We start from the raw sequence: 17,836 nt of genomic DNA on the forward strand, positions 1-17,836 counted from the left end.
ATATATAAATAAATAAATAAAATAAATGAAAAAAAAAAATACGAGACTTTTGTCCCTGGACCGGCCTGCGCCGGCTCACGGACGCAACACGTGGATATAAAAAATGACGAGGAACACAGGCACACGGATACATATACACGAGAAATACACACACACACCTGCAGCGAGACTAAAAGAATACGACTAAAATGGAACACTTTATACATACACGATGCCTGCGCGAGCGCGTAGATAGAGGTTAATCGAGGTAACATTATGTGCGCATTATAAACGTTTTGGTACTGTACGGCACTGTATGACGCGTCTCTTTATACGTAAACACGTACTTCTTAACTAAATAATAATCCATCGCCGCGGTGAAGCCTCTCGAAGCGTTTTTTACGCACCGTTACCGGCTTTCCTCGCTTTCGTCGGCCAGAGACGATGCTGGCTGGATCAATTTAATCGTGCCACGAGATCGAGCGTACGCCAATACGATTTCCGTGTCGATCCTATTGGATCGGGTGCTGCTTGTTTCGTTCTTCGATCTTTTCGTACGTCCGTTTGTTAATTTACGAAATGAAGATTTTCCTTTGAGAAACGATTATTCTTGAATAAAGCCGACTAGCGTGGTACTTACTTCGAAATTGGAATTATCTCTTCGTCGAAAACAATCGAGAAAACTAATCGTCGTCGAGTACGATGCAGTATCGAGATTTGGTTCTCGAGACCTTTAAAATTTGATTCTTTGCACTCTTGTCCCGTGTATACCCCTCTATTTCCCATCTCAGACATTTTTAGCAAGATAAAGACTACCATAGACACGTAGTATCGAGTGTCGACAATGTATCTCTCCCGTCTTTAATACAGTAATCACGTAAGCTTAACGAAGAAAAAGAAAATGCTTCCAGAAACAGGAATCACGGAATCTTGTTAGTAACACGGTGCAACGGTACAGAGAATTAAATCTACGTTACAAAAATCGTCTCGCTATCGTGCTGTACACCGAAGATACAATTTTTCTAAATTTCCAAAAAGATATGTCACCAACCCTTTCGTTCCAGTAACCAAAAAAAAAAAAAGAAAAGAGAGAAGAAATTGAAAAACGAAAAAAAAAAACAATTCCCAATGAATTCTCGACACGTTTTTGCGTCTGCGTGTGATTCAGCGAAACGAAAATCGGTGCACGGAAATCGCGTTGGCCCGGTGCTCGATCCACGAGCAGCAAATGGATCGTGAAGAGAGACACTTCGTGGATTCAGTATCAATGTGATGACGATCAACGACCAATAGGTTTTTTCCCCCTTTTTCAAGAGACGTCGTTTGTTGCGGCCGCACGTTTCACTTCGCTGTTAAGTCCGTTTTTTGTACGCGCGATCAACGATTCCGGTTGATAGACACACACTCGTTAGCTCGTTAGTTAGTTATTATTAAAACAGTAGGGCCCGGTCGTTCCTTGTCGCGAAACACGGAACGGCTGGATCGTCGACGAAGTAATATTGTTGGCGATTATCGTTAGGCGCTTTTAAGGTAACGCGAGAAATGATCGGGCGACGACGTGACGATTATTCGACGAAAGGAGGATAAGAGATAAGTTCCGCGCGCATTTTACCACTTTCTACGTAACCGATCGTGAAACAACCACCATAAACGTTCGATCGATCGATCACACGACACACGATCTAAATTTGGTCGCGTTTCAAACGACGCTCGTTTGCGAACACGATCGGGATGGTGCAATTGATCGTTCGGTCAGGATTGTTACGAACTTGTCTGTCGACTGGGGCAGAGGATGTTGTATAGTTGAATAAAATTTTATTCAAACGATATGTACCAATTGGTCTTCGTGGACACGTGTTAAATGAATTTACAACGAGTTTAGTAGAATGAAATTGTTAGACGGTTCGAAATGTCGAGCGAGAATTTCGTTAGCGGGAAAAATTATCAATCGAATTGGGCGGGAACGGAATTAAATGAATTTTCTCTGGTAGTCTCGGTGGACGGAATTTAATCGACGGTGTTACCTGAACGATGAACTAATTCTAAATTTTATACAATTATCGTTATCACCAACGATGGGGAGAAAAAGAGGCAAAATGACGGCGACCGGGGGGCCGTTTATTCAACTATATCGTTCATTCTCCGCGTATCTCGAACGTCAGCCACTCGAGAACGGTCGAATTAGCCGTGTCTTTTAAGCCGCTAAGTTTCGAGTTTCGTAGCGCACCGGGAGCGTCGTCGATACTTTACAGTTACAAAGTGTCCCACATTTTTAGCGCAGCTTAGCAGACCGCGTAGCGTGACCGTAGTTGATAGACGTAACAGAGTTTATAGATAAGTTTTCTTCACCGTAAAGTATCGTCCGCGCCTCGTAACAGAAGAAAAAGGAAAAAAAATAGATCCTCTTCTCTTTATTGTAATTTAGCGTCACGCTTAATCCCTCAAGTGGCGGCTCGAATAGTCCGAATCCATATCGTTCATCCACGAACGAGAAACAAATCGAACGCACTTTTTGTATTCGCGAGAAACAAGAGAGAAAGAGGGAGAGAGAGAGAGAGAAATCATCATGTTACATTAACGTTTTTATCGTTCAGCCGCGTTACCATCAAATTCTATTGCCCTCAGGACGCGCTGCTTCAGGGATTATTCGGTTTTTTAATCATCACTTCGAATCCTTCGAAGAGGTCGAGCGACGTGTCGAGTGCAAGTACAGAAGAAGTGTCGAAATAACGATAGAAAGGGAAACGTGTAGAGAATTATCGAAGGGAAAGAATGAAAGAAAGAAAGAGAGAATCGTTTCTTCTCACTGAAGAAGTGTCGAATACTCGAGGAGATGTAGCGAATCGTGAACGAAAGGGGTGACAAATAAGGGTGAGAAAATATGAAACAGAGAGAGAGAGAGAGAGGATTGTGTGCAAATGGCATGGCGTTGAGCAGAAAAGCGAAGAAGGAAAAAAAAAATTGACAAATAAGAGAAGTGTGAAAGAAAGAAATAGGACAAATTGGAAAGGAAGAAAGGCTCGACGAGAGCGATGGCGAATCCGTCACGGTGCGCCGACTGACACGTTTTCGGACGGTTTAAATATACTTATAGCGAAATTAAGAAATGCATATTATTCTGCCGATTAACGAGTAAGTACGTAGAATTCGTTTAACTGTAGATAAAGAAAAAAAAAAAACACGTACACAGTCACGTACGCGCGAGTGCAAGATACATTACCACCTGTAATCGTTCACCCACAAACCAAACCACCCACCCATCCACCCATGTGTACACAGCGTACAATACAGATACCACACTGACATGCTACACACACACGAGTACATACGTACATGTACAGACAGGCGCATACACACAGAAGGGGAGAGGGAGAGAGAGAGAGAGAGGGTGAGAAAGACGGTAAGAGAGAGGGAGGGAGAGACACGGACAAACGAAACAGTTACATTACCTAGACGTCGGAGATAACCGAGTTACAAGTTTAAGAAACAAAAGAAAAAAAATATGAAAAAACGACACGAATGGAGGAGAGAAAGTGAGAAAGCGAGCGAGAGAGAGAGAGAGAGAGAGAGAGAACGAGCGAGCGAGAGAGAGAGAACGGGAGAATTAAAGAAAAAAAAATAAATGCAAAACACACACACACAAAGGCGCAACACGTACACGCGCACGCACGTTGCAATTAGACGTTATTATCGCAATTTGGAGTTAAATTTTAAGTTATTATGTTCTTCTTTAGGGTGGCGCGCAGTTCACGCGCTATTCGAGTCACCTTTTTCACCTTGATCCTCGAACGCTTCTCTTTATCCTTTTAGCACCTACTCCTGCGGTTCCTTTCAAGGGAATCCTGTCCACGATTACGCTATTCTCGTGTGGATTCTGCCTTCTTCTTCGGTTCGTTGTTTTATACGCTTTTTTTTTCTCCACTTTATTACGTCGTGAATTTAAAGAAAAAGAGTTCAGTGTAAATGTAGTGGAATTGGTTTTTATACCTCGGTGTTGTTTCACGTTTTGTTACTTTTCGGTTTATTCGTAGATTTACATATGCATTAGTTTCGAATGGTTCGTCGACATTTTTGTTATTACTGTCACCTACGTAGGAAGTTAAACGTAGAAACAATCGAAGGTATGTCATGATTCTTATCTATCGTTAAATACACCTAGCAATTCTATCTGTGAATTTTTAACGTTTTTAGTTGGACTTAAAATGAGCATATATGTAAATTTTTTTACATAGTTGATAAGAAGAGATTACTTTAACAGCAGTGAACATAAATTTTTAGCGATTTTTATTTTAAAGCGAATTAAATACTTGTTAAATAAACGTTTCATTGTTAATGTGAATTTATCGTGAGTTTAAATTACGCGAAGGAATCCAAGGCAAGTAATTCTTCGAGTATACTACAGAGGGCGTGTTGAAGCGCCTTGTGTCAGTTGTTAACAATGAGTTCATCAGCAAGTCGTCGTACGAAGTGAGGAAATACATATATTTTGTTCGAATTATTTATATTTTTATGGTTTCTCGTTAATTCGATGTTATAGAAAGTTCAGACAAATGTAAATACAGTTATTAGTGTCAGAGCGTTAACCTTGCTGAAGTTTTCATTTTTTTGAGGTTACGTCTAGTACATATAGTTTTACTGTATTGTGAGAAAAGAACATAAGTTTTATCTTTTTATTCAGCTTGAAAATAGTGGCAGGTGCTTTAGTATGTCAGGAAAGTATTCTGAAGGGAGATATCACTATTGGACCCAAAACTGTGGTTCATCCGAGAGCAAGTATCATTGCAGAGGCTGGACCAATTATAATAGGTGAAGGAAATATCATTGAAGAAATGGCAGTTATAGCAAACAGGTAGTTTCCAGATAAAGGGCATCTTCGTTTTTTTTATTAGTTTGAAATAAAATTAGTGTTCACACTGTTGTAGACTACCTCCAGGTGCTCCAGAGCCAACAACAATTCCAGTACAGATAGTGGGTAGTTATAATGTGTTCGAAACTGATTGCACTTGTGAAGCATTTAAAGTTGGGGATAATAATATTTTAGAAAGCAAAGGTGATCGTATTTAGTAAGGAGCAGGTATATATCTATGCATTTATTGTAACTGTGTTTTCCTTTGTAGCATTCGTAGGCCGTGAAATTGAATTGACCAATGGTTGTGTCATTGGAGCATCGTGTTCATTGACACAACCAGACACAATACCTGAAAATACCATAGTCTACGGTAGTCAGTATCAGCGTAGAGAAATGTATGATAAACCATATGTAAGTCTCTTGAATTGCAGGTAGAATTATGGATGATATCAAAATGGTGTTGTATAATTTTACATTTCATTTCAGGCTCCAATAAGTCAGTTAGAATTCTTGCTAAAAGTTTTACCAAATTACCATCTTATTCATAAAGCTAACATAAAGCCTTCAATAAGTGAAGGGGGGTTATAATTAACTAAATTGCTTAGTGCTTTATTGGCAATACAATGATTTAAGAGTATTACAAATATTTATATTTATTCCTGTAAAATATTCTGTTAAATATGAATTATAAAAACTAAGGTGCAATTAAAAGTGCACAAGTTGTTTTCCTTTTTTTTATTTTGTATATTATGCACTATAAAAGTATTATTATTTAATAAATTTTTAACACTATATTTCATACGTAGCAGTCCCCTTAATGTCCCTTTTATTTTACTTAACTTAATATAAAATTGCAAAAAATATGTGTAATTATTATTTTATAAACTAAACATTTCATAACCTGCTTTAAAATTAAATAAAAACCTACATTTACTCCGTACCTTGTTACATAAACAGATCCGCGTGACTTCTACAACTTCCAAGACATAAAAAGCGTAGAATTAGAAAATATGAATGATTAGTAATTTTTGTAGTACTATTTTACTACTTTAGTAACGTACTATACTACCACAACCTCACATCAATGACCGTTGTTTCATTGACACTTGAACGAAACGTAGTCTAACTTCGTACTCTACCAACAGATGGCAGTACAATCTCCTACGTCGAGATCACTTCTGGAATTTCACAGAAAACGACAAATTCTCGTAAAAAGTACACACTTCACCATATTGTATCTATAATAATAAAAAGTATCACAATGTTCATGTTTATTATACATTCGCCCAATTATGCTGTAAATAAAATTACAATAGTTCTAATTCACAGTACAGGACAATTCATCTTATTTCATTAAACTAGACGAATCAACTAATTATTTCACAGACAAAGCGTATTTGTAATTCTACAAAGGTTAGGTAAAACCCCGGCGAAATTGCACGAGAGGAGTGAATTCGTGAGCGTCGACGATGCGACAAGTTAACGTAACTTGATGTTTCTCCTTCTCTTCGTTCTTCTCCGGGCGAACTCTCCGGAGAATCCAGCGGCACAATACTAAACGCTACACCTATGAATATGAATTAGCGTCTCGCCGAGGGGGTTGGATGCGAACCATTTACCGTTTCCGTCAGCTTAACCGCGTACCGCAGTGGCTCTCAATGCGACGCCCATTTAAGCCGCAAATGTGGGAATCGTGTTACCGCGTAATTTAGTCGAGTTAATTCATCAATCAGACTTTTGACAAAATTTTATCGCCGATATACCGAACAATTACTACGATTATTCCTAAACAGCAATAAATATAATATTCCGTTCGTTCGTCGGCGTTGAATTTTTCACCGTTGAAAATTACGTTTCGCGATAATTTAATTTATTATTTATTGGAAAAAGTGTGAAAGAAAATTTGTACGAACGGTTCGTTTCGTATTTTCCATAGGCAGAGAGTGTGTCCGACGTGTGGAAATAAAACGACGAATGGGAGAAATGTAAGCTGGTTGGAAAGGAACGTTGGGATTTATTCAAAAGGGATACACGAACGGGAAACATAGTTAAGAGCGTGGCGGTCGCGAGCGCCGCTTTATTCTAATGATCGTTCCTCGCAACCCCCTTGAACGCAACTCTTGTCGCGGAAAGTGGTGACCCGAGAGAGCTGTCATATTTTGACGTCCGCAGCGGGCGTTCTAGCCTAGAAGGGGGGAGACGAGAAGAAAAGAGATTATTTTTCGTCGCACTGGGAGAAGTCAGAAATCAGTGCGACAGCGAGCAAGCCAAAAGGGGGATATCCCTAATGGCGCAATAACCTCGGATTCGTGTGAGTTCTTCTTATCCGTGAAACGTAGTCGTCGTTGGAGAATATTTAGAAAGCGATCTCGCGTGTATGGGTTTGATTAAAATTTTCGAATAGAGAAAAATGAAATTTTGGTACCGTTTGGATAAAGGGAAGAAACTTCAGGTTTATTTCAAATAGAGAAGAACTAAAGGAAGATTTGTTGTGAAAGTACGAAGAGAGATCGAAAATAACGCGAAAGTTTCCTCAACTTGGATTTCATATTCAACTCCGAACTTCGAAGTTTCAAGTGTCTCTTTATGCGTAACACTTTGGCGCTTCATATCTCACACGTTTCATATTCCACATGATATTCCCTGTATCTCTATTCCGTAAATTAAGAAATTCGACGAAACTGCTTCAAAACCATTATTTCTACGTAATTTTCTTCGGTGTATGGGATAGTTTCACTTTTGAGACAAAAACTGTACGAAAGAGTTAATATTCAGTGCTTGCATAAAAATAAGGATAAGCATGATTGAAAATCACACATTCTAGTGTTTCCAAAATTTCAGTCGACAGCGGTATTTTAAAAAATACATTAATAAACTGTGTGTATCATATAGGCGTATGTGTACGCTCTTCTTAGCGAAAGGGTTAAAAATAAACATAATAAGTATAACACGATGTAAAGTCAGAATTATGATAATATCGAGCCCCTACCGCAATATTTCTGCAATATGCTGCACGAAAATATACGAGAGATCTGAGGAAGGACTTAACAAACTCCGAATCGAATTAAACTGCAATTGTATTAAAACGTTCCGGCGGGAATTGACGGTACGGTTATCGTTTAATGATTTGCATCGTCGATAGACGGTCCCTCGGGAACGTTTCTCGATGATCGCTCGTCCATCAGAGATCGCGACGGATCGTCAACGCGTCAAGCGACTATTCTCTCTCCTCGCCCTCGCTTTCGCGCTTAAATTGACGTCCGCGGACACGGGAGAACCGCTTTGTCGAGTGACGAGCGTTGCGAATCCACGACTCGCTTAACATTTCCATTGTGAACGCGGTCGAAGACGAGAGGGCGAAAAATGTCATGTACGTCGGCGGGATCGCGCGTAGAATTAATTCGGTATCGCAACGGCCTGACGGAGATTTTCCCGTAATTGCCGGGGTGAAACGTTGATTCGCCCCGAATTATCGCGATTCGCGCTTTTATTCGGTTTTTCTATTCAGCCGTTAGCTCGTGTAACGTGAAACGTGGGATTTTCACCGGGAGAAATGAAAGTCGCTTCTGAAATTCGAGGAAACATTCGTCAACGGTAATTTGTCAAGAATTATATGAATTTTAAGTTAACACTGAAAAGTTTGGAGGTTCTTAATTCTTAAGTAGATAATCACTTGAGCGATCGGTGTGAGGATGATTAGAAATCTACGATTATAATTTAGTGATTTACATCGATGTATCGATGGATAGTTTTTGATAATTACGAAAATGAGGTAGACATTTATGGATTCGTTTAATCTCTTAATCTGCACATTTTTATGCTAGAGTTTATATAGGAATTGTGATAAGTGGCCGTTGAGAATATTAAAAATACCACCATCAGGTGATTCTAACATTGTTTCCTCCCTATTTTCATAACTATATATGTATTATGAAAAAAGTTGAAGATTAAACAACTTTCTTTTGCACCAAAAATTGTCCCTTTTCAAATGCCCAGAGGAACGAATCACGCAGCGCAAAGATCAACGTTAACATTTACAAAACATTCTAAAACAAACGATCATCTTTCACGCGAGAAACACCGTATGGTCACGATTGATTCAGATAATCAAAGTTTCTACCGTAGCACAATGCTGAATTGAAAGTAAGCTACTCGACTCGAATATTGGCGAATCGCCTCCGGTGGCCGTTATTCGTATACCGACGGGTCGTTTAGCCCCATTTAGCGGCCGGATCGTCGCACATCGGGAGATGCTTGTCGATGGCCGTGTACACGATGTCGTCGGGAGCGATCCCGTCGCGCGGTCAGCCGAGCAGCGACGAGATAAACGATTCAATCGCGACAATGAATAATACTGGAGCGAGCGACGGTTAAACGTGGCAGCGGATCGGATCGGGTCCGCCCACGAGCCTGTCCAGAGGGAAACCACCCGTAAAATCCAAAAGGGGTGCAGTGGAGCGGGAGAGGCAGAGGGCGCCAGGCGACTCTGTGACGCGATTATGCTAACGAAGTTATTCCATTGTAACGCTGTTTACAACGACGCGCATTAAGGCTACACCGGAACAATAGCGACCCATGCCTCCCCCATCTCTCTTTCTCTCTCTGTCTCTCTTCGCCGCTCACGCTTGCTGGGGAATCCTCGGGAATCGCGCGGCCATTGTATACCCTGTACGAAAAGGAAACAGCGCCTGTGGTTCTTGATGCCTGATGGAGAACAGAAAACACTGGAGAACGTGGGTTTTGGAGAGGAGAAATTGTGAAGTCGGGATGGTAATGGGTTTGTGGTAAGTGACGGTGTGTTTTGGATGGTTGGAGGTTTGGATTTCTGGGAAATTTGGTTGGAGATCTGGTAAAGTAGTGTAACAGTAATTTAAACGCAAATATTAGGATACTTAGCGAATGTGAGGTAAAGCTAAACAGACACGATAAAATTATTAAAATTGAAAAAAATTGAAGGGTTCCATTTTACAATATTGCAACTCGGAAATTTCCAAAAACCGATATATCGACACTACAACCTTGTAAGTAGCAATATTTTGACGTTTCATTCGTCCAAATAATATTTCGTCCAAATAAATCCATACCATTTTTCTACAAAATAATTCCGCGTTACTTAGGTACAGCAGATCTCTGAAATTTTCGCTTCTCTCGAAAGTTTTAATTTGCTAACGTTGTAATTTAGAACCCTTCAATTATTCAGCCTACAATCTCGTAACATAACGAGTACGTGAATTTTCGCTGACATGTGGTACTATATCTGGCGAACGAATTTCATTCAAATCGTACATTACTTTCCTGGGTGTCCTGATATTAATGAACAACAGTCTACGCGCGGAGTGTTAAATAGGATTACGATAAAACAAAGGAAGGTGGTTTTTAAAATGTAAAACGAGCGGCTGTACCGAAGGCAAAGAGAAGTTGCCAAAACCATCGAAACACAACGAATACAAGAGGGGTAGAAGGTGCCCCGACTACTTCGCGTCTGGTTACACCCTACCGGGGCGCCACTTGACTCGTATTTAACTTTCAAATATATTTTATGCCCTTTGCATCTTAATACTTCCATGGATTCGCTATTCCTTCTCCCTTCTCCGTGCTCGCCTAATGCGCATGCATTTTCGTTCCACTGAAATGTACACGATTTCGTGTTACAAGCCACTGCCACCCTCGCTCATACCAACACTATCAAACGCGTACATTTAATTCCATTATGTGTCTCTTTTTCCCAGTGTTATAGAATTTTAACGCGAGATTTCTAGTAAATTTTTGGACCGTTACTATTAGAATTATTATCACAGTATAATTATACGAAACAAGATACTTTTTATCAGGGAAAATGGAATAATTTAGGTTCTACTTTACTTTTATTTCTTTCATGCTTTAATTTTTCATTGGAACGTGCAATCGTGAAAACTTTAGAATTTTTAAATTTTGTATTTTAACGAAGTCATAGATTCTCCGTTTCCTTCACTGTCAAATTACAATTTCCTTCCGATAATGGGCGATTCGAGACGCAAGAAACTCATGCTCGAACGAGCCCGGCATTTATGTGTCCATCGAAGCGTGGCGACGCTTCGACGGGATTATTTGTAGGATTCAGTCGTATACTCGACGTTTCCGCCGAATCCTTTGTACCATTCGCCCGTTACGCCGTGGAATATTTTCGAGACGTATTTAGGCTTGTTTTGGACAGCCGGATATTCATCCCACTATTTTTACTCGATTCCATGCTCTCCTCACTTTTGCCCTTGTCCCCCTTTTCTGTTTTGTACTTGGTACGCTTCGAAATCTCTCCGTTGTTTTTGTCAAAATTGAAGAGAAATTTGTATTTCATAATTTATAATATCGTCACAAGTATAAACATTTCTTACTAAATTTCATTTAACTGTGAAAGCAGTGTCGTTCTTTATTTTTCTTTATGTTCATTTCGGAGCAAATCAAGAGGCAATTTTATCAGAAAACGAAAATTGCTCAGTTTCCAGGCGAATGCATTTAATTTATAGAGCCACTAAAGAAAGAGCAAAAAATCGGAGGAACCATAAGGAAGATAATCTCGTACAAAGTATGTCTCTGCGTCTCTCCGAACTTCGTCAAGCTGTTCAACTTGTCCCTTGCATCCGAATGCGACTGCCTGTCGCTTTGAAGTTACACCGACGGCACCGTGTACACATTCTCATCTGCCACTCTGATAGCCGCTGATGAGAAAAGAAATTAATTAGCCGGCCGAGCCAGCTGTGCTCCGTTTAAGAAAACGCGGATATGAACAGTGGGAGTTTCGCTTCTCGCGCTTCCGCTTCGCCATTGATTTATCGTCAAAGCGGAAGAAATGAAAGGGAGACTAATTCACAGTTATCGTTTAAACGTGTTACTCCTTAAATTTCGTCTCATTATTGACATAAATTGTCATTATTGGGATGGAATTCTTTTTTGTCGTTATGAAACGGAAGTAACGTTATTTCGAAATTATGCAATTGACAATATTAATAATAATAGCATACGACTTATCATAGAACGTAATCTTCGTTATCAATTTCTCGTCAGGGAGATGAAATTTTCTCCGACTGATACGAGAAATGTGATGTTAATCGTCGATGTTCGTTTCATCGAAGGAATCTTCGAAACAAGGAAAACTTTCGCAAATGTTCCCCGCAAAGCGTGTTGCGGCTCACCAACAGGCACAGAAACGCGAACGTGGACGAAGACGTCATCGTACACACACGTCGAATCAGATAATCTTCCCGCTTCGTCCATGGAACAGAAGCGTGTATGCATATGTGGTTTGACGAGGGGGAGCCAAGCTGGAACGTAGATGGCATTCCTCTAATTTGTCGGCTCGACTTTGTCGGCTAATCAATCGAGTTCGTGATTACCATGCGCCGCGAGCGTTAACCACCACGAGCTTCCTTGCTTTTCGTGCCTACGCGTAATCATACCTAGAAAGTGTATATACATACGTGTGCACGGGTTGTACGCATATTTTATACGCGTGCAATATCGTCGATAGTTGAGGCGTAATTTCATGGTAATGGGTAATTGCCTGGTGAATACGGAATTAAACGAATTACGAAATTTTGATGGAAAAACGTTGGTTCTATTTGTAGAACGACTATAAACAATTAGATATTGGAGGAGCAATGAAATTACTCATTTGATGCTATCGAGCTTCATTTGTCAATCAGAAATTGCGATTACTTCGTTCTGATTTCTGAAGATAATCTTGTCATTTAAATTCGTTAATTTTGGGTTAGTTTGGCGAGGTTTGACAGACCTAATGTCACAAGTTTCATTCCACTTCTAGTGAATTACATTCACTTGACGAGTATTTTATTGCTTTCGAAAATGTATCTAAGTTCTACTAAATAATTTATATTCTCATTTCCATAGTTTTTAAATTAAAAATTGGACTAAAGCCTCTCAGGCCACACGAGAATAATGATAGAAAATAATTCACTAGGCTAACGTTGGGTTAAGAAATGAATTATTACGTTTCAAATGCAGAAATAGAAGATAATTAAACAGACTTCCGTAAAAAAAAAAAGTATTGCACCGGAGAATCTCAAAATGGCCATAACTCGCAGGCGCAATTAAGAACCGATTACATTCGTTTTGGCGATTATTCAGATCTGAGTGGCGGATGTTTCGAGCTCTTCTTACGAGCGTTCATCTCCACCCAAGATGTGCCATACGTGCATTCGTGCTGGCTGTCGGCGAGCAGACGCACGCATCGTCGCCTTCATTTCACGCATAATTGAAAACACGTCCCATTTAGTGTCGAGGACGCTCGCCACTTCACGACCGCAAGCTTCCTCTCAAGATAGCACCCGTTTAGTCGTGTCCCGTACGATTAACGTGATTTAGGCATCGGGCCCGTTTAACGTCTCAAAGAAAACGACCGCCATAATTTAAGCGGCCCCCTTTTTTCCTCGCATTCTCACACTTCGTAAATGCGCGCGGCGGTGGTTCTTGGTGGTTGCTCTTGTAAAACCAGTGAATATACGCTAGTGCTCACTAAATTATTTTTCCACTATTTTCTTTATTTCGTTTAACCAGATTTCAAGGGAGAAGTCAAGGGTTTAATTCGTTTCGTAGTCTTTATTTAAGAAAATGTAATTCCACTGAAGAATTTATCGCATCTTTGAATAGAGAAGGAAAATGGGCTGGGTGATCCATAAGTCGCTTTACGATAGTAAATTTCCAAGGAACAAATTTTCTAAATTTGAAAGAAAAATTTAAAAAATATGACAGGAGAAAAGTTACGCAATTTTTAAGTGGTAAAGGAACTTATGATTCATCCTGAATAAGAGCATTTAAGTTTCGGCATTTATGAATCGATATAACATAGATGTTCGATTCATTGATGTAGTTCTTTAAAGGAAAGGACTTGAAATTAATTGTCTTTAAGACGTTTATCACATTACCTAACAAATTTATCCATTTATTAAAGTTTCTCACAGTGTTTGACAAAAATACAGGAACTCTTATTCTTAAATTGAAACAATGTCTTAACCTACTGTCAAACTCTAGTTCACTCTTTTACAATAACTATTAGCTCTGCCTTCTCTCATCAAAATGCAAAATTGCAATCAACTTCTCACAAACGAAGAAAAATCGGGTTAACGCCTCGGGTTGCGCACCTCTGCCCCAAAAATGTGTCATTCAAGCGAACACGGCGAAGTGTCCAGTATTAAGCGGTAATGCGGCGTGTCGAGATGCACGCCACGGAAACCCAAACGATTACGGAGCCCGCAGTTCGGCGTGTGCATAATTCCTAATGTCCAGTGCGCCGACACGAAGGTGGATTAGGTTTCGCGACAGGTACGGACGGCCGCACTCCTCCTATTCACCCTGTACAATTTGTCCGCGGTGTGTAGGGCCAGTCAGGAACTCCGGTTAATCCATTACCGTGGCACGATGAGCGCGCCGCCGTCTCGGTTTTCACGACGCCCACCAATTTGCTAACCATCGATTTCTCGCGTACACCCTCTCGCAAACGCAGCCCTTCTTCCCGCTGGTGCCGCGTCCGACGCAAATAATACCGGGCCGCCAATCGCGAATTCTAGACCCTTTCCATCCCACCGCTTTTTCCCCCCTTTCGACGGTTGCTATCTTTAGAAACGCAGGCGCACCGGCCGTGTCCCTTTCGACGGGACCGAGAGACCACGTCTGCCGTTGCGTTCCTCTTCTTCGTTTGATGGATTCGAGTGTCTCGCGGTTCCTGCACGAGAAGAGACTGCCGGCTCTTCGTGGAAACGGAACACGGAATCGTGGATTTAACAGTAGACCGGCTGAGACAAAATGAGCCATTAGCTGAAATTCACTTTCCAAATGTGAATTTTTTTGAGTGTCAAAGGTGATTGATGCAGGTAGAAGTAGGTATACACGTAGAGATCAAAGTCGGGAAGTTGGAAACGATAATACCACGATAATCCGTGGAGAATGTTTGGTTTTCTTAGAAAGTTGCTGATGGGCCATTTTGATCCGGCTGACGCTTCTAGTGTTAAGGACAATGGGGTTATGATGGGGAATTGGTAATAGGAATGAAATAAAATTGTGTTATAGTTTGTTAATATATGAAAACAAGTTTGCTTCGATATGGAAGAAATTAAAATATGCAAAAATGGAGCCTCTTTTGTTTTCTTAGTTGGAGATCTTGCAATACTAACTTATGATTTAGGTGGTTTGTTTGAAATACAGTATTAACATTTTCGTGATTTTAATAGGGTGGTTAAAAGCGAGTATGTTTTCATTGAGATGTTTTTCAATTACGCGGCACATTTGAACTTGCGCTCATAGCTTCATTTCGTTCGAAATTCGGCACAGAGCGTTTCGCTGTAAATCATCGCGAACCATAAACATCCCATTAGTCTGCGAATCGGGAAAAAAGAACTCGACGGTAACATCCCATAAACGCGGGAAAGAGAAGAAAGAGAAGCGTAGGAAAGCAAGGAGGCAGAAGAGGAACGCGGGAGGGGCAAATTGTCCGAGAAAGATAAAAGGAAGGAAAAGTTGGAAAGAAAATGAGTAGTCGTCGAATGTATACGGTACCTTCCATTCAATTCAAATTTTAACTCTCTCCGCTTATTTATACTTGAAAATTTATTCTAATTTTCACATTAAGCGAGCAATATTTAACGAATCACGAAACCAGCACAGCACGTGTAATAACTTTATAATTAACGGAGAAATTAAAGTATATGTGAAATGTAGTTTTAAATTCTCTGTAATTAACAAATTCAATTATGTATTTATTTATATTTTTTTTTTTCTCCCACGGTCACCCATCTTTATGAGAACTGCAACTTTGGATGCTGCACTTCGACGATCACCGAAGACTCCGCGCTATCAACCTACCCAAGGACGTCCTTGTTCGAAACTTATCAATTTTCCTATTCGAACTATCGTTACATATTAGAATATCAGTTTAGCGAGAAAGTTTTAAAAACGAAAGTAGAGTAATTGCCCTCGGTTTCAAAACGGATCACAACAAGTGATCGGCGAAAGATCCTCGCCAAACTAACAAATACTGCTCTCTCTCCTCATCTCTCCAGCATGTTCGAAAAATTCTAAACGGTACTGTACTGTATCGTTCCGTTTGGCCGGCGAAACAGCAGGCAATTAAAACTCGTGCTTTTGCTGGGGAGCGTCGCGGCGCTCTTAAGAACCGAGGCGTTTAAGAGTCGACGCTTCCGTTCACACGTGCGTAACGAAAGCTCGCGGTTCGCGCGCAACGACGCCTCCGCAGAGCAAAATAAAGAGGATCCCACCGGCTCGCCTCGCGAGACAAGATTTAGGGCCGTCTGAGTATTCGTGTCTGAATCTCCTTGCGCGTGTCTTCCACTCGTCCTGCACGCCTAGAGATTTTGCTCGGGAAAATCCGCGTCCCGCGTGTAGACGCGCGTGAAATGGGGAGAAACGGTGGCAGGAATGAATGCCTCGTGAATTTTCAACCCAGTAGAGCCTTCTGAGTTTATCATTTCTTCACAGAGAGATATTTCTGCGAGAAGGTCCCCCTTTCGCAGCTTTCAAACTAATTTTCACGATGAAACAATTATCGGAATTTAACGGTGAAAGAGTATTCATGGATGAATATAGAATCGTTATTTTGTTAATATTTGTGTAGAAGTAAAGTAGGAGGAAAATGGAGAATTTAAGTTCGTAGAATTTCTCTGTTCGATTTTTCCCGTAAACCTTGTCTCAATTACACTTTGACAGAACGAACAGCTTCTCTAGTTTTATTTACAGCACTTTCATCTTGCTTTACAACCCGTTAAGTGCTACTTTGTCAAGCTCCGTATCCGGCTGCAGATCCGGTTGATACTCATTTCCGCTTCGCTGTCACTCGAGTAACTTTTGTCGAGGCGGTTTTCCCCGCACGATAAACTTCTCCTGACAGCACCTCGTAGAAACCGCGTATTTTACAATATTTAAAGACCGTTCAAACCTCTGAGAATAAAAGACCGTGTGTCTGTAGGTTCTTTCCTACTTAATTCTGTCATCAGTGAGTGAAATTACTTTCAAGATAGGGAAAGGATGAATGGTGAAGTTGTGGTAATAGTGTTTACACAGATATACCGATCGATGAATTAATTGGTGGAATAATTTTTCAGTTCTACAAAGGGTGTCGTCGTCGAAACGAGCTCGAAGATGTATGGCCTTGCGCTTCGTATAACGACCAGCCGTTTAACTTTAGATTCTGTAAGGCTCAATTAGAGCCGTGTCGCGTTAACGAGTGCCGAAATAGCGACACTATTAGCGTGATGTACCGATTAGCCAGCTTGGAAACGCCTACAAGCAGAAGAAACGACGCATGGGTGTAACCTGCCACGGAGGTTCTTTATGATGAACGAGGAATTATGCGCGGGTAGATAATTAAATCCTTCCTCGGTGTTTCTTTTTTCCCATTGTTTAGTTCATCGTGAAGCAATACGTCTATTGTAACGAGGAAATGGTATTTTTTAGGAGACGACAAATTTTTGTAAAGATGAAGAATATCATTCACCTCTAAACAATTTAATGAATATTTTCATCTCGTATTTTTCAACATTTTTTAAGTTAGTTTCGAGAAATTTTCATCTCTTTGCATTCCATTTTCGTTTGTAATTGATTTAATTAAACAGGTTTAATTGTAACGAAATTTTAACTACAACTGAATTTTGATGAATCTACATTTGCAGTATGAATTGTTAAATAATTTTCTCCAAGAACCTCGACAGAGGTGACTAGGTGTGATCACAAGCTGGTTTTCAGCAAATATTGGTCACTTTTAAAAAATTTCAAACACCTTAATTTTCATACGCAATTTTATGCATTTTATTTATGGCGTCACTAATACCTGTTGCTAAAATTAGCAGCAGCAACTATTACTCATCGAAATTAACATTGACCAAAATCAGGTGCAATGAGCTATTTCGGGTGGCTCGACTCGTGTGCATAATCGACGCGTTATTAGACGCGGCCGGTCACGTGGGTTGTATTTACGTCATAACGAGTATGCAAAGCGATCAGCGT

General features: G+C 40.4%; 1 protein-coding gene across 1 annotated transcript; it reads left to right on the top strand.

Annotated features, from left to right (window-relative positions):
- Nucleotides 1-4,397: 4,397 nt before the first annotated feature.
- Nucleotides 4,398-5,416, top strand: LOC108576142 (dynactin subunit 6). The gene is made up of 5 exons (XM_017939075.1): nucleotides 4,398-4,446; nucleotides 4,658-4,828; nucleotides 4,902-5,029; nucleotides 5,097-5,239; nucleotides 5,315-5,416. Exons 1-5 carry the CDS (start codon nucleotides 4,418-4,420, stop codon nucleotides 5,414-5,416), a joined length of 573 nt encoding a protein of 190 aa, XP_017794564.1. The 5' UTR covers nucleotides 4,398-4,417.
- Nucleotides 5,417-17,836: the final 12,420 nt, after the last annotated feature.

Source organism: Habropoda laboriosa, unplaced genomic scaffold (genome assembly GCF_001263275.1).
Source record: "Habropoda laboriosa isolate 0110345459 unplaced genomic scaffold, ASM126327v1 scaffold333, whole genome shotgun sequence".
NCBI lineage: Eukaryota > Metazoa > Arthropoda > Insecta > Hymenoptera > Apidae > Habropoda > Habropoda laboriosa.